The sequence below is a fragment of the Micromesistius poutassou genome (genome assembly GCF_964030765.1).
Source record: "Micromesistius poutassou genome assembly, chromosome: 23".
NCBI classification, from domain to species: domain Eukaryota; kingdom Metazoa; phylum Chordata; class Actinopteri; order Gadiformes; family Gadidae; genus Micromesistius; species Micromesistius poutassou.
Window position 1 is genome coordinate 183,637 of NC_140293.1, and position 22,272 is coordinate 205,908.

Consider the following 22,272-nt stretch of genomic DNA (forward strand, 5'->3'; position numbering starts at 1 on the left):
GGACTTCGCCGGCCGCCCCTTCATGGTGAGAGAGCTAGAGAGAGAGAGAGAGAGAGAGAGAGAGAGAGAGAGAGAGAGAGAGAGAGAGAGAGAGAGAGAGAGAGAGAGAGAGAGAGAGAGAGAGAGAGAGAGAGAGAGAGAGAGGCATAAGAGGAGTTATAGGAACCAGGAACCTTGGCAGGAAAACTGAGTGTGTTTCCCCCGCAGGGACCAGGGTCTAACTAAGGGGACATTATTGGCAGCGTTTTGTTTCAGCCGTTTAAACATCTGCATCTGCACTTCTGTTCACATTAGGCTGAATCACACACAGGCTTCCTATTGCATCCACAGCGGTAAACTATATTCATATTTAATCATCGCTTTCTGTTGTGAGCAAACAGGGAAACAACCCGGTAACTGATCGTCATAACTGATGACGAAAAGTTCTGGGTCATTTTGTAGAAACGCGGTTAAAGACAGAGAGAGAGAGAGAGAGAGAGAGAGAGAGAGAGAGAGAGAGAGAGACCTTCACTCAGTGACTATATCTCTCCTTATCTGATTACAAAATGTCTAATTGATACACAAACACGCACACACACAAACACACACACAGACACACACACATGCACAGACACACACAGACACACACATAAACACGTACGCATGCATGCACGTACAAACACACACATGCACACTCACAAACAGCCAAACGCAGGTCAGGGTTAGCTCGAGAACTATGTCTGTATTTATATAACAGATGTAGAGATACTGTTTTAACTTCATCCAACAAATATAATTGTATAGAAGTGTATTTCTATAACAGTACAGTATATAACGGTACAGAGTATTTCTATAACAGTACAGAGTGTATTTCTAGAAAATGACAGTATCAATTCTGTAGAGTAATACAGTGTCTTTCTAAAACAGTATAGAAGTGCATTCCTAGAACAGTACACAGTGTAGTCCTATAACTGTACAGAACATGTCCAGAACAGTCTGGTGTGTTTGTGCAGGTGACCACAGACCTCCTGACCAGAGGAGGGAAGGACATTGCCTTCTCAGACTTCTCTCCGCTGTGGAAGAGCCACCGCCGGCTGGTCCACTCCTCCTTCACACTGTTCGGGGAAGGGACACACAAGCTGCAGGACATAGGTACCATGGCAACCACAGTGACATGTCACCATGGCAACCACAGTGCTCCTCCTGTACCACCACACGCGCACACACACACACACACACACACACACAGCAGTCTCGTTAACACTGGAAATGATGCCACGGTAATGATGTACTCTGCACTTGGCAACCATAGTAACCATAGCAACACTTTACTCTGGACCCGGTAACCATAGGAACCAAAGTAGCACTGTTCTCTGCACCTGGTAACCATAGTTACCAAAGTAGCCATGGTAAGATTGTCCCTCCCGCTCTCCCTCCCACTCTTCCTCTCCCTCGCTCTCTCCTTTCCCCTCTTTCTTTCCATCCCTCCTTCCTTCCCTCTCCCTCCTTCCCCTTCTTTCTCTCCATCCCTCCCTCCTTCACTCTCTTTCTCCCTCTCTCTCTCTCTCCCCCTCCATCCCTCCCTGCCTCTCTCCCTCCTTTCCCCCCTCTCCCTCTATCCCTCCCTCCTTCACTTTCTCCCTCCCTCCCTCCCTCCCTCCCTCCTCCCCCCTTCCCCCCTGTAGTCCTCTCTGCGGTGGACAGTCTGTGTGAGGAGCTCCAGGGCAGCGGGGGTGGTGCGGCGGTGGACCTGGGCCCGGCGGTGGGCAGGGCGGTCACCAACGTGGTCTGCACCCTGGTGTTCAGCTCCACGTACGGCCGGGACGACCCCGAGCTGGCCCAGGTGATGGAGTACAACAACGGCATCGTGGAGACCATCACTAGGGGCGGGTTGATGGACGTGTATCCCTGGTTGAAGGTACACACACACACACACACACACATACACACACACACACACACACACACACACACACACACACACACACACACACACACACACACACACACACACACACACACACACACACACACACACACACACACACGTATACATACCACGGCTTAAAGGGACACACACACACACACACACACACACACACACACACACATATAGCAATACCCCTGCTTAAGGTGGACGTTGTTTGACTTTTGTGTAAAAGGTGGCATTACGTCTTCAACCTAGTAATCTATGCAAGCTACTCACTATGACTGAAATAAGGAATTGAGAGAAAACAGGAGTCAAATCCTGTGATTTGGACAGTGATCGTTCGACTGCCTGGACAGCGAGTAGCGTTGTTTTCGTGACGTCAAAGTGCCTTTTAGCATACTCTAGCTGTGTAGCTGTTGTCTGTGCAGGGGTTGCTGTTGATTGTGGCGTCCGAGCTTGGGTGATTCTTCTAGTAAACGTATTGTACAACGCCACAGAATGTGTAGGCTTCCCGCGCCACGGTGGGTGAATCATTTCACACACGACATGGCTCATTATAGCGCTCATACGCTCCTACACATTATAACAGGATCAGTTGCCGTGGGGATAACACGCCCCCCTCTTTAGTAGGATCAATTTTCAATCTCTGAGGTTTGAATTCCAGCTGAAACAAGGTTCACTTACGCTTTAATGACACACACACACCCTCGTTCGCTCTCTCTCTCCCTCTCAGGTGTTTCCTAGCGAGGTGCTGAGTAAGTTGAGGGAGTGTATCTCTGTCAGAGACCGACTCCTGACCCGCAAGCTAGAGGAGCACAAGGTACACACACACACACACACCACATACACACACACACCACACACACACACACACACACACGGTCCCATCTTATGACCTTTGACCCCTCTCCCCCAGGCCTCCATGATGGAGGGTGCCCCCCGTGACCTCCTGGACGCCCTGCTACAGGCTCAGCGACCCCGGGGTCAGCCGTCAGCCCAGCAGGAAGGGGAGGGGCTTACCGACGACCACGTCCTGATGATCGCCGCCGAGACCTTCGGGGCTGGGGTGGAGACCACCTCCACCACGTTGCTATGGATACTAGCCTACCTGGTACACCACCCTCAGGTCAGCACCGCGTTGCTACGGATACGAGCCTCCCTGATGAAGCGTCCTCTGCTCAGCACCACGTTGCTATGGATACGAGCCTACCTGGTACATCACGCTCGGGTCAGCACCACGTTGCCATGGAAACCAGCCAACCTGACACACCACGAAAGTTAAAAGTTGTTCAGGTTCAAAACTTTGTGCGTTCACTTTGACGGCCAGACGGACGGGCAGACCTGATGTTCGTGCGTGGCTCCGCCCCCCCCCAGGTGCAGGAGCGCGTGCAGGAGGAGCTGGACGAGGTGGTGGGCCGGGGGAGGGGCGTGCGCGTGTCGGACCGGCCCCGCCTCCCCTACCTGGACAGTGTGACCAACGAGGGCCTGAGGATCAGACCCGTCAGCCCCGTGCTCATCCCACACATCGCGCTGAGGGACAGCAGGTACACACACGCACACGCACACACACACACGCACGCACACACACACACACACACTGCTCTGAGAGACAGCAGGTACACACACACACACACACACACACACGCACACACACACATACACACACACACACACACACACACACACACACACACACACACAGCTCTGCGAGACAGCAGGTACACACACACACACACACACTGCTCTGCGAGACAGCAGGTACACACACACACACACACACACACACACACACACACACACACACACAAACACAAACACACACACACATCCACACACTCTTCCTCACTCCCTCTCTCTCTCCTGTAGTATCGGGGGTCACTCGATCAGATGCGGGACGCGTGTTTTGGTCAACATGTGGGCGATCCACCACGACCCCCAACACTGGGAGCAGCCAGACCTCTTCAAACCAGGTAACACACACACACACTCTCACCAACACCAGACTCACATACACACTCTCGCACACGCACACACACACACACACACTGACTCACAAACACACATATACATTCTAACAAACGAGAGCGTGCGTGGGAGTGTGAATCTGACACTTGCATGCTTCATCATTCCTCCCAGAGCGTTTCCTTGATGACAAGGGTTGCCGTGTGACTCCGCCCTCTTTCCTGCCCTTCGGGGCGGGGCCTCGGGTGTGTGTTGGCGAATCGTTGGCAAGGATGGAGCTCTTCCTCTTCCTGTCCTCTCTGCTCCAGCGAATGAGCTTTCGGCTGCCAGACGGAGCCCCGCCTCCTGACCTGCAGGGCAGGGTGGGCGTGGTCTTACAGCCACTTCCATTTAAGGTGCTGGTCGTCCCGAGAGAAAAGGGTCAAACCTAATGCAGCTGTTGGAGACTCTTATTGTAATATCCTTAATGCATTTACCGGGTTTGCAATGGAGAGGCTTTTATTTTGAAATCTCCAAAGCAGCTACCTAGTTTGTGTGGGAGATGTTCTTATCTTGAAAGCGCTAACAGACAGAGAACTTCACAACCCGACGTTAGATATTTAGCAATTTATATTGTTTGCTGTCAACAGTGAGTGTTCCACAATGTTAATAAACTTGAAATTATATTGTACGCAATCATCTCTGCGATATGTTTTTGGTGACCTGTTACGTGCTAGCATTAGCCCACTGGTGCTAAAAGTGTAAAATGCTCAGTGGACTCACCTGGTAAATTGCTAGCGCTGCAAAATTAGCGCTTATGCGCCATGTTCCCCCAGCAGGGTCCAGTAACAAGGCAGAGAGACGTGTACAAATACATACTGTACCACGGAAATATGCAAACAGCAGAGTTGACTTTTCTTGCTACATTCAGAACAGTCATAATGTACAGCCAGAACATACACTCAGAATGTAGTCCTAATGTAGTCAGAACAGTCCTAATGTATAGTCAGAACAGTCATAATGTAGTCAGAACAGTCCTAATGTACAGTCAGAACAGTCATAATGTACAGTCAGAACATAACCATAATGTAGTCAGAACAGTCCTAATGTACAGTCAGAACATAGCCATAATGTAGTCAGAACAGTCCTAATGTACAGTCAGAACAGTCATAATGTACAGTCAGAACAAACACTCAGAATGTAGTCAGAAGAACAGTCATAATTTAGTCAGAACAAAGTCAGTGTACAGTCAGAACAGTCATAATGTACAGTCAGAACAGTCCTAATGTACAGTCAGAACAGTCCTAATGTACAGTCAGAACAGTCATAATGTAGTCAGAACAGTCATAATGTAGTCAGAACAGTCATAATGTACAGTCAGAACAGTCATAATGTACAGTCAGAACAGTCATAATGTAGTCAGAACAGTCCTAATGTACAGTCAGAACAGTCCTAATGTACAGTCAGAACAGTCATAATGTACAGTCAGAACAGTCCTAATGTACAGTCAGAACAGTCCTAATGTACAGTCAGAACAAACACTCAGAATGTAGTCAGAAGAACAGTCATAATTTAGTCAGAACAAAGTCAGTGTACAGTCAGAACAGTCATAATGTACAGTCAGAACAAAGTCAGTGTACAGTCAGAACAGTCATAATGTACAGTCAGAAGTCATAATGTACAGTCAGAACAGTCATAATGTACAGTCAGAACAGTCATAATGTACAGTCAGAACAGTCCTAATGTAGTCAGAACAGTCATAATGTACAGTCAGAACAGTCATAATGTACAGTCAGAACAGTCATAATTTAGTCAGAACAGTCCTAATGTACAGTCAGAACAGTCATAATGTACAGTCAGAACAGTCATAATGTACAGTCAGAACAGTCCTAATGTACAGTCAGAACAGTCATAATGTACAGTCAGAACAGTCCTAATGTAGTCAGAACAGTCCTAATGTAGTCAGAACAGTCATAATGTACAGTCAGAACAGTCATAATGTACAGTCAGAACAGTCATAATGTACAGTCAGAACAGTCATAATTTAGTCAGAACAGTCATAATGTACAGTCAGAACATAGTCATAATGTACAGTCAGAACAGTCATAATGTACATAAGAATTAACAGTTTGAGCAAAGTCAGAATGTAGTCAGATAATTCAAGTCAGAATAAACACTCAGTCCAAATATGTTTGATACTTTTATTCAGTATATAATCACACACGATTAGAACAGACTGGTTTAGATAGGTTGCACGCACGCAAACACACGCACACACACACACACACACACACACACACACACACACACACAGGGACATTAAGACTGAATCGATAAAATAACGTTTGAAAGGAGAAATGAAAGAAGCGTGTGTCCCTCCTCGTTGTGCCGGCCGCGGGTTCATCAGCAGTAGCGTCACACTAACGTCAGTAGACCGGGGTAAACGCGGGGTTAACTCGAGTTAACTAAGCACAACCACATCCCCCAGATAAGTCTCAGACCAGAGCAGTCATTTACATGGTTTGACCCGTTTGTCCTTTACCACAACTATTTCAATCAATATTCCCTCTAATGTCATCGGCCAAAGTGAGTCACGAGGAATTTGGCGACACGTCTTTAAGGAATAAGGAGCAGGGAGGGCATCTAGGAGGCCTGCAGGCAGCCTGTGGAGCCTGTTTAGCTCAAGCACCATCAAGGCTTAGTTATGGATCCACGTGGACGCAACACAACGACCGCTCTGTCGCTTTGACGCAGTCGTGAACCTGCTTTGGTTCTGCGTTGGGTTTTAGTGATAGGACCAATCGCAGCCCTTTGCTGCTGCGTCGCCTCGACGCAAGGTTTCAATTTTCGGGAGGCGCACGTCGGAGGGTCCGAGGGTCCGCAAGGACACAACGGGTCCGTAAACCCCCTTGCATAACCCTCCACTAGGAGGCCTCATGGTGGCCTGTTCAGCACCATAACCCTACACTATCATTGCTGCTCATCGGTGGATTCCCAAGGCTATTTTTAATCCTGTCAAATTTGAACTAATTTGGCATTTCATTCATGCTTTCCGCCCTAAGATCGAATCCCAGATGTCTCTCCAAGCATGCGGTTTGAACACAGCCCATGAGCAAAGCACCCTTACCGGCCACTCCCGAATCAACCAGAGAGAGAAATCACACACTCTCACACACACGCACACACACATACATGCACACGTACGCACGCATAAAAATAACAGCTTTGCCTATCGCTTAGTAACAGTTGTCAAGTAGAAATGGCACTCTGTAACCATGGAGATATATAACCTTATTAGATCCCAGTAAACAAAATCAGCATCAAATCACAACATCAATAACAACAACATGTTGTTACGTCCCATCGTTCTAGAGTCCTGCACCAGATCCTGTAGAGTCCTGTACTGTAGTCCTGTACTGTAGTCCTGTGCTAGAGTCATGTACTGTAGTCCTGTGCTAGAGTCATGTACTGTAGTCCTGTGCTAGAGTCATGTACTGTAGTCCTGTGCTAGAGTCATGTACTGTAGTCCTGTGCTAGAGTCATGTACTGTAGTCCTGTGCTAGAGTCATGTACTGTAGTCCTGTGCTAGAGTCCAGTAGAGTCCTGTACAATACAAGTCCTGTACGAGAGTCCTGTAGTAGAGTCCAGTAAAGTTGTGCAGAGTCCTGTACTAGAGTCCTGTACTAGAGTCCTGTACTAGAGTCCTGTACTAGAGTCCTGTACTAGAGTCCTGTACTAGAGTCCTGTAGAGTCCTGTACTAGAGTCCTGTAGAGTCCTGTAGAGTCCTGTACTAGAGTCCTGTACTAGAGTCCTGTAGAGTCCTGTACTAGAGTCCTGTACTAGAGTCCTGTACTAGAGTCCTGTAGAGTCCTGTACTAGAGTCCTGTACTAGAGTCCTGTACTAGAGTCCTGTAGAGTCCTGTACTAGAGTCCTGTACTAGAGTCCTGTACTAGAGTCCTGTAGAGTCCTGTACTAGAGTCCTGTAGAGTCCTGTAGAATACGGTAAAGTCCTGTACTAGAGTCCTGTACTAGAGTCCTGTAGAATACGGTAAAGTCCTGTACTAGAGTCCTGTAGAGTCCTGTAGAATACGGTAAAGTCCTGTACTAGAGTCCTGTACTAGAGTCCTGTACTAGAGTCCTGTACTAGAGTCCTGTAGAGTCCTGTAGAATACGGTAAAGTCCTGTACTAGAGTCCCTTTCGGTCCGAGGAATGACGGACGCTCTAAAAACCCACTCTTTCCTTCTATTCCACCCCGGGGCCATCTGTGCACGTTGTCACGGCAACCAGGAGCTGAGAAGACACGCCCTCCCACCCCCCTGCATCTCGGTCGCCTCCGTTGCCGTGGACTACCAGGGGGAGACAGGGATTTTGGGGGGGGGGGGGGTCCGCTCCCAAGCTCATTGAGGGGTCCACACGCGCTGCCTCGCCATGTCCCCATGGCGACCGGTGCCGAAACAGCCAGGCTAGCTATAGAAAAGATATTGCTGTGTAAAACACGACCAGGACTAACAAAGTGTAGAAACGGGGACGGTCCCAGCGGTGAAAACCTGCCTCGCGTCCCTCATGGATATATATATTCATGTTGCCGACACTCATCACATCTATGTTGCTGCTACACTGTAGGAAATAACATGTGACTAAGTGTGCGTGTGCGTGTGTGTGTGTGTGTGTGTGTGTGTTACTGTCTGAGGGATATTGCTCGGACAATATGCCTGGTGATGTCAGAGGGAGAGGGTGACTGACAGAGAGAGAGAGAGAGAGAGAGAGAGAGAGAGAGATAGAGAGAGAGAGAGAGAGAGAGAGAGAGAGAGAGAGAGAGAGAGAGAGCAATAGAATGACGTGTCTGTTCTGTTTTGTATCTTTGAGCCTGAATCATTTCTACTGTTCTGCTCTACTTACACACACACACACACACGCACACGCACGCACACACACACACACACACACCTCATGTCTCCGATGTGCGAGTGCTAACAGTGGCGTGGTGATGTTATCAGAACACCCATGATACCGTAGCATCCATGTCACCATGACGACCACAGTTAATGCATTGACGGGCAGCAAGAGCTGTGATGTATAAAACAATGTCCCACTGCCTGCGTTTATGTAAACCTTATGTAAACGGTCCCGTCACACCGTCTCCACGACGATGACGACCTCGCCGGGGTCCTTGAGCGGGGCGGACGTGGGCGTGGCGCCGGGGGCGGAGCTACACGGCGGGGTGGGCGCCAGAGCGCGCGCCGGACAGTCGGCGCTGTCGTGGAGGACGACGGTGACATCACCTCCTTGTCTCCCGCCCTCCCCTGCACTCCTCAGAGACTCCTTCCCCCCTCCTCCTCCTCCTCCTCCTCCTCCTCCTCCTCCACTCTCCTTCTCCTTCTCCTCTTCCTCCTCCTCCTCGTCGTCGTCGTCCTCCTCCTCCTCCTCCTCCTCCTCCTCCTCCATGCGACAGCGGCACACCTCGATGCCCGAGTCGCCCGTCAGCCGGCGGTGGCGGTACTGGCTCTCGTCCGCCCCCACGTCGTCTTCGTCCCTCCCCGCCGCCTCCTCCGCCTCCTCCTCCTCCTCCTCCCCCTCCGGACCGCCCCCCGGCGCCCCGCCCCAGCTGGGGGGTCCGGCCTCGTAGACGTCCACGCACGGGGAGAAGAGGGTCTGCTTGGCGGCCGCGTGCGCGGCGGCGGGCCGGGGCGACGGAGAGAGGGAGGTCTTCGCCGACCGGCTGGCCGGCGGCGCCAGCAGGGAGTCCGGCGCGGGGGCCAGGAGCAGCACGGGGGGGGGGCGGGGGGGAGAGCGGGGAGGCCGGTCGCGGCCGCTCGGGTCCCGGGGTCCGGACGGACGCCGGGCCTTCACCGCTCCCGGGGGTGGGGCTTGAGTCAGGGGTGGGGCTTGAGTCAGGGGCGGGGCTTGAGTCAGGGGCGGGGGTTATGTCGAGGGCAGGGCTAGGGTCGGCGGCGGGTCTCACAATGGGGGCGGGGCGATGGTCAGGGTTGGCCTTCTCTGTAGGGGTGTGGTTAAGGTTGGGGGCGGGGTCAGGGTCAGGGGCGGGGTTCAGTGGAGCAGCGTGGTCAGGGCCGAGGGCGGGACGTCCCTCCGTGGCGAGCGCTCCCACTGGACGGGCCGGGTCCCTCCCGGGGTGCTGACTGGTCAGGATTCCGATGGCTTTGGAGACACAGGCGGCCAGGTCAGACTGAGGCATTGTGGGAGACGTAGCGCCGGCGTCTTCTTCCCCGGGAGACGGCGGGGCTGCCGTTCCCGACGACGCAATTCCCGTCGCCGGGACTTGCGTCGCCGCGGTTACCAACGCCGCGGTCTCCGACGCCGCGGCCTCCGACGCCGCGGCCTCCGCGGTGACCGTGACCTCGTCAGCGGCGCTCCCCGACGCGCTTCCGTCGTCGTCGCCGCCGGCGTCGGCGGTAGCCACGGCGACCGTCTCCACGACCACCGCCACCGTCGACGACGGCGGGGCCCTGCGGACCGCCTCCGGGGCGGCGGCGGCCTCGGCGGTGGCGTGCAGGGGGAGGGGGGGCACGCCGCACGGCGTGGAGGCGTGGCTCGTGTCCGTCTCGTAGGTGACGTTCACAGAGAGGGAGGAGCTACACGGAGACGACGGGCAGCAGGAGTCACAGGAGCAGCTGGAGCTGAGGCGCGCGCACGCGCACACACGCACGCGCGCACGCACACACACACACACACACGCACGCGCGCACACACGCACACACACACACACGCACGCACGCACGCACGCGCGCACACACACACACACACACACACACACGCACGCACGCGCACACACACACACACACACACAGTACATTCATTATGTAAATCCAGAAGTAATGAGCATTATTCTGGTAATAGCAAAATGGCAGTCAATCTGCAATAGTACAGTAGTAGTACAGTTGTATTGTATTAGAACTGTAGTAGAACAGAAGAAGTACTGCAGTAGTAAAGTAGTAGTACAGTTCTACAACTGCAGTAGTACAGTTGTAGAAACTGTACTAGCACTGCAGTAGTACAGTAGCAGTACTGTACTAGTACTACTAGTGATACAGTAGTACAGCGGTTGTACCTGTTGTCGGAGCTGAGGGAGGACAGCATGTCGCTGCAGTACTGGTACTACAGTAGTACCGGTACTACAGTAGTACTACAGTAGTACAGCGGTAGTACCTGTTGTCGGAGCTGAGAGAGGACAGCATGTCGCTGCAGTGGGCCAGCTGGGGGCGCTGGTGGTGCGTGAGGAGGTGGGGGTCCGGGGCGGCGGGGGGCTGGTGGTGCGTGAGGAGGTGGGGGTCCGGGGCGGCGGGGGGCTGGGGGTAGCGGGGGGAGGTGAACACGGAGCTGTAGGGGGGAGGGGGGGTGGACGGCTGGGCCGCGATCTCCTCGTAGCTGGGCAGCTTCAGAGACGCCAGGAAACCTGCACACAGACAGACAGACAGACAGACAGACAGACAGACAGACAGACAGATGGGGGACGGGGGGTTAGACAGACAGACGGGTAGACAGACCACGTGAGTGTGTGACCCTTTTGGGAGTGGGGTCAGCGCTCTTAAGTGACCAAGCCTAAATGTCAGACCACCTGACACCCATCCCCAGCTGCTATGGTTTGTGTTGTCATGGTGACAGATGGCCTTGATACCATGGCAACAAGGACATGTGACGGAATGTTTGTAAAGTTACACCCCTAATATAATTTATCGGTCAGCCGTCAGACACCCCGTCTCACGCCCAACGCTTTATTATTGACCCTTTATTGACCCTTTCTTAATACAGGTTAAAGGTACAAAATGCAATTTATTTTTGATTGAAATGTGCTCTTCAACTCATTCTGTCCTATAGGCACCCTGATGTTTTATATTTCTTCTTGCTTTTTGAGGGGATGCAGGGTTTGGAGAGAGAGGGGTGAGGGAGGTTTGAGGAGCAGGGTAGTTACTTTCTAAATTTAGCTTGGTGCTAGCTTGGTACCGTGTTCTTGCATATCGTACCTTTGAGTCTCCTTGAGAGACGTCCTAGGAGTGGACAGTAATTCAACACAATTGTTTATTGGCATCGTGTACTCATGAAATAAAGATAGACTTATCCTGATAATCATCATTGATTAAGATAAAAATTAAAATTAAAATTAAAGATACGCCCTTAAAATGATTTATGAAGTATAAGGTTTTCAAACGTCAGAGTGGGGGAAAACTAGTTGTAGTCTGATAACATATTAGACATTTCCATATACGTCAATGTAATAAGCCTCAGTTAGACTGTTTAGAATGATGTTTTGAACTCTGAATAAGCATGTCTTCATATTTACGGACCTATTGCATCACATTCCCTACGACAATCACAATAATAAAGGCTTCCACGTCGCCCAGTCCTACTTGCAACAAAAGACAGATTTTGTGTCTGTTTTGTGTTGGTTTTACAAGAGCACTATTGTTGAGTGCAAATAACAGAGCCCTGCCTGTACACACACACACAATGAACAGAGACGTACTCAGATCCAACATGGAGGTCGGGTAAACACAATGAACAGAGACGTACTCAGATCCAACATGGAGGTTGGGTAAACACAATGAACAGAAGCTTCGGTCGGATAGTATTTTCTTCTAAGGAAGATTCCTTCCTGTGGAGTGACATGGTTTCTAATTAGCAGCCATGATAAGTGCTGTTCGTATTCTCTAAAAGCTAAGGGAAGATATACTACCACACTCCCTTTCTTATCGCCACATAGGGTAACCTGGACCATCCTTTACGGAAGTAAAGCAGATAATTCCTTCCCGGTAAATTCCTGAGGCAGCCATACTGGAAGAGACACACCATACGACCATTGACGAAAACAAACAATCAACATGGCCGACAATTTTTTGTATACAATCGTAAAAATAGGGCTTGTACATCGTGACATCGGTATGAGATCTCGGAGGAATAGTCGTTATTATTGTTATAGTTGTTATTGGTAGAAATGGTGTCTTGGTCATTGGGAGACATCACAGTGTACTTAAAATTAATCATATTAAAATAATAATGAAAATAATTAATTTTTGATTAGGATTTTACAGTACTAACTCTCTCGTCGTCACAAAATGGCAGGGCATTGCAAGGCCCTATTGAGTTTCAGGTCGAAAATAATAGTGGACACGAGGGTGAATGTGAGCAACCACTCTCAAAGTGGTCTATATTCCTTTCCTAACTTTAATTCCGACCTTGGTGTTGCAGTAATATTTTCCACCGGTTTGTCCATGTTACATATAGCCTGTAGAAAAACATGGTAAGAATGCAGGGGTGGAAGTATCTAAGATACACTTTTAGTGGTCCGTCTTCCAAACGTTGTAGTTTTACCACAGCAGACCCCACATCCATAACATCGACCATCGCTTAATTACATAGCCTAGGGTTAGTGCAGTCGGATCATTTAGCACCGCTGTTGCCTTTCCCTAAGTCCTTGAAGTTTTCCATCAAGGTCAAGGAAAGTGGTTGGTAACAGACATCATTTTTTGGACTATTCGACCGGAGCCCCAGTCTTCCTCAGACCCAACATGTGTGGATACACGCAGTTAAATGAGTCAGAGTCAGCTCTAGCATGGAGAACGTGTTTATAGGGCTGTACGGTATGGACTAAAATCGCGGTATGATTTGAGGCAAAGACGGTAACGGTATTATATCACGGTATGTTAATTTTATCTTCTAATTTCGATATAAATGCTTCTGAAGGGGTAAAATACTGGTTAGGCAGCAAAACAAAAAAAAATGCAAAATCCTTTCTCAAGTTACTTCCATCTCTGAAAAACACCAATGTGTAATAGTATGGATTTCTTTCTCCACCTTGCCATACAGTTTTGGCATCTCAATTTGGCTGAAGCGTGTGTGGGCAGGTAATGTGTACCGGGGATTGAGTGTTTTGACCATCTCTTTAAAGCCCTTTCTATCGACATTTTGAAAGGGAACCATGTCCTTACACAGGTAAACAGTGACGGCGTTTGTTATCTCGTTCCACCACTGGGTTTTTTTGTCGCAAGGACTGCTTTTGGAAAATTCCTGCGGAAGCGATGTCTGAGATGCAGAGACAGCCTCACGACTGTCTCGTACGTTGTGGAATGAGAGCTTGTGAAGGGACTATTGCGCAAACACGCATACAGACAATAGCATACTGCCTGAGGAGGCAGTATCGCTGTCAAATCTGTCCCTGGGAAAAGTAACGCTGCGCCGAATTGAAAAAGGAACTATGTTTTGGTACCATATTTTCAGTAGTTACACGTAACGTTTACTTTTTGAAAAAAAAAAAGTAGTTACTTTACTGTATTTACGCGTTAATTACTTTGCATTACACACAACACTGTCTACAGGTCACACCGGCCTCGTCAAAATCCATACTGTAGCGCAAATTCACACGGGTGTACTTTCTACACCGTTTATACCGTACACCCCTACGTGTTTACACAATGAACTGTCTAACTCAGACCCAGGGAGGCTGGGTACACAACAAACTCAAAATGCCTTCAAGAGAACTCAGAACGGAAAACAAGTTTTCCGTGTTCTGACTTGTCCTCCTTGAGGCAAGTAGCAACATCAAACTCGACGGCCTTCATCGTTAATGGGAATGACACTATTATTAAAGTGTCTGTTGATGTTTTAACACACAGATTGATTTGTGGTTATGGAACATGTGTTTGTATCTGTTATATTCCGCTGTGATTACAGCGATATGTGGAATCTATTTGGCCGATTCAATGAGCTAACCATTGTTCGTCTCTGCTATTCTTCACGTGTTTCCAAAAGAAGCATAAATTGCTGCGGCATTTATGTTTCGCATTCAGCAATGAGACACGATGCCAAACTTTCATTCATTCATTCTTTTCGGAACACACGCTCAAACATGTCGAGTTGAAAATGCCGAGCGCCGAGTTGTTTGAACGCGCCAAGTGTCTTACTCAGATCCAACATGGAGGCCGGCTACACACGATGCACAGAGTCTTACTCAGATCCAACATGGAGGCCGGGTACGCGGTAGCCCCATGGTAGGCCAGCAGGCTGATGTCGGTCTGCCGCTGCTGTTGCTGGACGCGCAGCTTGGCCCGCCGGTGGCGGTATGCGCAACAACAGCTGAACAGGATGAGAGCCGACCACAGGAGCCAGAACCCTGCACAGTACACATATTCAACACAGTTACATACACACAGTTAACTACACACACATTACAAACCGTTACACACACACACACACACACACACACAGTTACACACAGTTACACCGATACATACACACATACAGTTAACTACACATTACAAACAGTAACACACCCACGCATTACACAGTTAACTACACACCCATATTATACACAGTTACACACACACATTACACAGTTACACAGTCACACACACCCACATTACACACTTACGTAGGCACACAGTTATGCACACAGTTACGCACACAAACAGACTTACGTCTGTTTACACACAGATACAGTGACACATACGGTTATGTTTAAACACAGTGCATACTTTGCATTACACACACACATCACATAAAGTCAACATCAACACAGTTAACTACACACACATTACACACGGTTTAACAAACACACAAAGTATCCACTGGTATCCACTAGTATACTACTTGTTTACTACTTGTATTACACTAGTACTCTCACACAGAGTTCGTAATACTTGATCTACTTGAATAATACTAGTATACTCACACCCGAGTTCAGAATACTTTATCTACTTGAATAATACTAGTATACTCACACCAGAGTTCATAATACCTTATCTACTTGAATAATACTAGTTCACTCACACACCAGAGTTCAGAATACTTTATCTACTTGAATAATACTAGTATACTCACACCGGAGTTCGGAATACTTTATCTTCTTGAATAATACTAGTACACTCACACCAGAGTTTGTAGTGCTTTATATACTTGCATAATACTTGTTTACTACTTGCATTACACTAGTGCTCTAACACAGAGCTCAAAACACTTGACCTACTTGCACAGTACTAGCATACTCACACCAGAGTTCGTAGTAGTAGGTACAGCATCCCGACTCTCCACAGCAGTGTCCGGTCTCGCAGAGGTAGCCGCCGCCAGTGCCCGCGCCGTTAGCGATGGCGCCGTTGCCGTTAGCGCCGTTAGCGTTAGCCCCGGGGCAGAAGCGGGGTCTCGCCAGCAGAGGCAGGCTGCCACTAGCGTGGTACTCCATTCTCTGCTTCGCTACACACTAGCCGCGCGCCACCGCTAGCTCCTCGCCGTGAGCCGTTAACCGCCAATTATCTGCTAGCTACAGAATAATCAGCCTCTATGAAGGGGGGGTTTCCAACTACATTTTTTAAACAACAAATGTGTTTAAATAGGGGGTGTTTCAATAGCCAGTGGTGGGATAAATCAAGCCATCTATAATTTGAACCGACTAGCAGATGATTTTAGGTGTTATTTTAGCGGTCACACTTTGAGTCGTTGCGTCCCTCAGGGAACTCTGATGATCTCTCAGTGAGGACATCTTGGTGGGAAAGTGACGCCTGCCTGGAGGCTGTTGTTGTTACTGGAAGGACATAGGACATAGCACATCTGGAGGGCTTAGGAGACCAGCACATCACTGTCTAGAGAGAGAGAGAGAGAGAGAGAGAGAGAAAGAGACAGACAGACAGACAGACAGACAGACAATCATACAATAATGTTAATAACTCATTAGAGACTGTGAGAGTTACCTGTAGTGCAGTCCTGTGAACATGTTTCAACTGATTTCACACACTTCCCAAAGATCTGCCTTAGTGCTGCAATGCTGCATGGCACCAGCACACGCTCACCCTAACACACACACACACACACACACGCACACGCACACGCACACACACACACACACACACACACACACACACACACACGCACGCGCGCGAAATAAAAGGAAAGCACTGCGATGAAATCCAGCAAATCTTATTTTCTGAACGTGTTTACGTGCAACGGACCTTCTGTGCGTCACGTGCCATAAATAACACGATCATAGTAATGATAATAACAACGACATTAACAATAACGGAGGTGTCCGTAACAGGTTCCATCCCGGTGATACCGTGCACAGGTACAGGCCTCCGCACACGGGAGCGTGCACGTGCCAAGACAGTACAGGTAGCGGGGCGACCACCGTGCACGTTATCGAGCCGTCATCATGTGAACGGACCGGCTGTCGTCTACTCGCGCAAATTCTCCGCACATACGACAAAAACCCCCACAACAAACAAACGTACCTGTTCGCAATGCTCCGCGTCCGTGGGTGTTCCGCTCTACCGGCGTCTCGACGCGCCGCTCTCCGCGCCTCGTCCCAGTGCGGTGGTCGGTGCTGGGCTCTACACGGCCCTGGTTCTCCAGCCGCTCGGCTCCCCTTGCCAGGACCCTCCGCCTCCCCCACCGCCATTAACGGCAGCGTCAACCACCAGCGGCGGAGACACCACTTCCGGTGGGACAATTACTCTACGTTTCAAAATAAACCTACAAATAATAACATGATCGAGACCATTTAGATTGCAACGTTTTTTCTATAGCTAGACCATCCCCGTTGAGTGGAAATATATCTGGAGAATAATACAATATTTTAAAACCATCTAAGACGACATGAAATAAAGCATAAATAAAATAGCAGGTTTCTCAAGAAGAGCTAACTCTCGTGGCTTTTATTTTGTAGACGAGCTCACTCGGCCGGAAGCTGTGTGTGCGCTTGTTTTAGTGCTAAGGGCCAGCCGCCGGTAACGGCCCGTAACCCCGCCCACTAAACCCGCCGACATAAAGAACGGCTTGTTGTCGGTCGGTGGTAAAATGGACGGATTGAGAGACGGATGGGACGGAGTGTCAGAACTGTCACATGTCACTCTTCATCAACACGTGAGGTGCGAGTCCCAGCGAGCCGGAAGGGGAGAGCAGACAGAAAAGATAAATAAACCACCCCGTGTTCTCCATCTCCTGATTCTACCTTTATGGACGGTGCTGGGGTTTCTGTCGCTGATGGCGGACTCATCCAGATGCGATTGGGCCGTGGTGGCATATTGTGAGCCAATCAGAACACGCCCTGGGGGTGAGCCGCGGGATGCTGCAGCTCCTAGCAACAGCAGGAAGGGGTGTATACCCCCCCCCCCCCTCCCCCGTCTCCTTTATTTACATGAGATGTTTGTCCTTTCTAAATAGTGCGGACTGTATCTTTGAAGCTGTAACCAAACGTTGGTACACGGTATTAATATGAAAAGCATGTAACAGCTAAGTCCGCCGTAGAACTTGCATCGCTCGCTGGTCCTCCTCTGGTGGCGCACTGGCCTGTGTTCACCACCAGAGGGCGACAAACTGCCCCGTTGTCCTGTGCGTGTCATTATTTGTCGGTCGTTAAATAAGTATTTAAAAAGTATCTGTTTCCTACATGTTATCATACACTCAATTGTTATTATACGTCAACCGAGCTGTCAAATAAGGTCAAGGTGGCATTTTTAATTTGTGTGAAATAAAGAATGCTATCTAGGCTTTTATAATCCTTACTTAAGATAGCATTACATTCACTTTATTAAACTTTATTGTGTGTGTGTGTGTGTGTGTGTGTGTGTGTGTGTGTGTGTGTGTGTGTGTGTGTGTGTGTGTGTGTGTGTGTGCGTGTGTGTGCGTATGTCTGTGAGAATGATTAGATTAGATTAGAAAAACTTTATTTATCCCAAAATGGGCAATTCAGTTCGCAGTTACCAGTCTCACATATTAAATTACTTAATAAATACTATAAATAGCATAAGAGGTAGACACAAACAAAAACAAATCAACAGCAGTCCCAACACACACATTCAACTCATAATTCATTTCAGTCTGTCAGTAAACAACCACCCTGCACTTGAAAACCCTGGTGTGCTCTCCACCTGAATGAGTGGGTTTGCGTATGTAAGGGCGGACGATAGGCGTACACACACAAACACATACACATCCCCATATACTCAGATCAAAATGACTCACGATGCAAGATTTAGAGAACATTATTTTATTTTCTTAGTACTGATTAAATTAAAATAAAAACCAAAAAAACATTGCTGCGTTGGCCGGGAATCGAACCCGGGTCAACTGCTTGGAAGGCAGCTATGCTCACCACTATACCACCAACGCTGCCCTGATGCAATGTGACTGTTTAGACTAGATATGCTAACAAGACACTAGCCTAAAGTATTGGCATTTCAGTCGTGCTAGTTGAGAGATTCGAGAGAATCGAAATGAATACCTAACGGTGTTTAGAGGAGTCGCTAGTTCTTTACAACACCATTAAACATCACGGCAGCCTGGTGAAACAACGCATGCCTTCTTGAAACATGTTTCTTTCTTCTCCATTGCGTCGTTATTATGCATCGTTACATTACATGTGGTTATTTTACAAGCTCCACTGTGTGTTATCACTGGTAACTTGTGTAGCAGAAGTTGTGCTTTCATTCTGCATTGCTCGGTGATTTACGGAGAGATAAGGCCCCACATTTCAGCAACGAAGGTGAACATTTCTGAAAATGTAAATATTAAAGTAAATATTTCCAATTGAATGTAAATATCTAAGCCTTTGAGCCACTTTATATTGGGGTGTATTCGTATGTTGGCCTACATTTAAGTTAATGTAGCCCACTTGTTTGTGAAGATATATGCATATTTCTGATATTTACTATATTTCATTTTCCATTTTCTATTCTCCATTTTTATTAATATTTGACAATATTTTTACAGAAACAAGTAGCCTACATTAATAATGACACATGCACATTAATAAATATATATACTATATATTATAAACATATCAAGTACTCTTTAGGCGCAATGTACCCTTGCAGCCGCCAGGGGACGCGTTTGAGTCGTTTATGAAGCGACGTGAGAGGCAACAGAATGGTATTTAGTGGCCCTGTCTTGGGTATGCAACGCAAACGCAGGCATTGTCTATTTGAAGAAAAAAAACAACCCTTGCATTAAACAAACAAACGGCTAATGCATTTCATTCATTTATAGAGAACAACTACACGTTCAGTGGACAATGGCAATGACGATCGGTGACAATGCAATCAGTGGTCATATTGCTATGCCAATATCTATGTAAAATAATCAGAGAATGGGATTTTAGCCAGCAATAAACGCTTTGTTTATGATTCAAATACCATTTAAGTACCAGACTGAAATCCTTCTTCCTACCGTCTCCTGGCGGACGAGACTACACAATGCACGACATCTAAATAAAACAGAACCTGGAAGACACATGCACTTGGTTTCCCCTTATCTTATCTTATCTTATCCTCAATAGTGTAGGAGCAAACTCCTCCTCTCCCTTCTCTCCTCTCCTTCAACACTCATCTCCTCTTCTTCGACTCCCCTTTCCTGTCTGTCTGTCTGTCTGTCTGTCTGTCTGTCTGTTTGACTGTCATTCTATTTAAATTATATTATCAGGCTTTTAAATAAGCCTCTAATTTAAATAATTGTCCATCTGTTTTTATTATGCTGTGTGGAAATGATCAATAATGTTCAAACCCTTATGGGTTCTCTCATCATTAATCAATTCCTTAAATGTGTACAAATAAATATTGGCGTCTTTATTTAAACTATATTATAAGATATTATAAGCCTTTCTTATGTAATACATTTTATTGTAACCATCATACGTTCTCTGTGTCTCTCTACCACTCTCTCTAATATCAGACCTCTTTTCTGGCTTTATCGTAGTCTATGTCTCTCTCTCTCTCTCTCTCTCTCTCTCTCTCGCTCTCTCTCTCTCTCTCTCTCTCACACGCACACACTCTCTCTCGCTCTCTCTCTCGCTCTCTCTCTCTCTCTCTCTCTCTCGCTCTCTCATACACACACACACACACACACACACACACACACACACACACACACACACACGCTCTCTCTCTCTCTCTCTCTCTCTCTCTCTCTCTCTCTCTCTCTCTCTCTCTCTCTCTCTCTCTCTCTCTCTCTTCACAGCTAAAGGCAGCCAATGATCTACGAGGTCTCGCGCCTCCCTCCTGTTTTCCTCACCTCGCCTCGCGCCAATCAGCCCGCTCACCGCGCGCAGCGACGACACGAGACACGGGGAGGGCACGGCCGCTCCCGGGGGCTCGCCCACCCGCGAACACACACACACACACGAACACACACACTTACACACGAACACACACACATACACACGCACACACGCACACACACTCACACGTAGACACGCACACACGCACACGCACTCACACTCACACGTAGACACGCACACACGCACACACGCACACACGCGCGGGCGCACACACACACACACACACACACACACACACACACACACACACACACACACACACACACACACACACATACCTCCCCTCGAGCGCCCCGGGAGGGGCTCAACCCCTCCCCTTCCCTTTCCTCTCCGTTACTGAACATCAGCGTCGCGTGTACCCCCTCCCTCCCACCCCGCCGCGCTCCCACCTCCCCCCCACCCCCTCCCTTCTCCCTTCACTCACGGCTCCTCCGTCGCGAGGACGTACCGTATCCGTTCATAACCTCCGCCATTATTCATTAGCCCCCCCCTCGTGCGCTATCTCTCCGTTTTTTTTCCCTTTCCTCGAGCTGATCTTTACGCTCCTTTTCCCGCCCCACAGGTCTCCTGTGAGCCGTCTCGCGACTCAGCTTATTTAGCCTCTCGTTCCCGCCTAGCGCCCGTGCCAAACCCAGGTGATTATCCATCCATCCCGTTCTCCCCGCGGTCCCGGGGAGAGACGACAGAGCGACAAATCCCTCCCGGTGCTTCTCTGCTCTCCCCCTCCTCCCATCTCCCCCTCCTCCCCCTCTCCTCTCCTTCTCTCTCTCTCTCTCCTTCCCGCCAGCCATGATCCGTGGCGGGCTAATTCCCAGACGGTCTCCTTCTCATCACCCTCTTCCTCCTCGCGGGCCCGGTAAGTAGCAGCACGCGCCGTCCATCTTCTCCATTCCCGCCTCCTCCTCCTCCTCCTCCTCCTCCTCCTCTCCTCCTCCTCTCCTCCTCCTCCTCCTCCTCCTCTTCGCACCGGCGGACTGCATGCTGTGTTTACGGTATTTATCGGCTGTTATCGAGTTTTTTTCATTGGCTTTTCTCCCTGGCTCGCGGCTGGGTTGATTGACCTCCCGGGTAGCTCGCGAGGCGGGGGTTTAATGTGTCGCGTGGGAGAGCCGTCTCCCCTCGCGGCTGGTGGCCGCCGTGACCTTCTGTCGAGCTCGCGCTGGCCCGGTTGACCAGACAGGGTAATTAGTTACGCCTCGGGGGACGGCACGCTTGCACTTGCACACACACACACACACACACACACACACACACACACACACACACACACACACACACACACACACACAGACAAGCACACGTACACACACACGCAGGCACGCACATATACACACACACACGCAGGCACGCACACACACACACGCAG

At 49.1% G+C, this 22,272-nt stretch overlaps 2 protein-coding genes and 1 non-coding gene across 3 annotated transcripts in view; 1 reads left to right on the top strand and 2 right to left on the bottom strand.

Moving 5' to 3' along the window:
• Nucleotides 1-4,302, top strand: part of cyp17a2 (cytochrome P450, family 17, subfamily A, polypeptide 2) — a gene marked incomplete at both ends in the record, with an annotated part of 4,900 nt that extends 598 nt beyond the window's left edge. The window contains 8 exons of the mRNA XM_084487438.1: nt 1-25; nt 993-1,131; nt 1,665-1,897; nt 2,643-2,729; nt 2,826-3,035; nt 3,284-3,453; nt 3,776-3,879; nt 4,046-4,302. The exon at nt 1-25 is cut by the window's left edge and continues 96 nt beyond it. Coding sequence (XP_084343564.1) covers nt 1-25; nt 993-1,131; nt 1,665-1,897; nt 2,643-2,729; nt 2,826-3,035; nt 3,284-3,453; nt 3,776-3,879; nt 4,046-4,302 — 1,225 coding nt within the window. The remainder of the gene's footprint in view (nt 26-992; nt 1,132-1,664; nt 1,898-2,642; nt 2,730-2,825; nt 3,036-3,283; nt 3,454-3,775; nt 3,880-4,045) is intronic.
• Nucleotides 4,303-8,983: 4,681 nt separating this feature from the next.
• LOC311368634 (uncharacterized protein) lies at nt 8,984-17,257 on the bottom strand (the record flags this gene model as incomplete). Its single annotated transcript, XM_084487439.1, is given in 7 exon segments — nt 8,984-9,138; nt 9,220-9,686; nt 9,688-10,491; nt 11,021-11,267; nt 14,817-14,978; nt 15,854-16,440; nt 17,086-17,257. Coding segments are annotated over 6 exon segments (2,025 nt in total). The 5' UTR covers nt 16,044-16,440; nt 17,086-17,257.
• Nucleotides 17,258-18,892: 1,635 nt separating this feature from the next.
• Nucleotides 18,893-18,964, bottom strand: AC3HAE_038944 (transfer RNA glycine (anticodon UCC)). The gene has a single exon. It is a non-coding gene; the product is annotated as a tRNA-Gly (tRNA).
• Between the last annotated feature and the right edge of the window lie 3,308 nt (nt 18,965-22,272).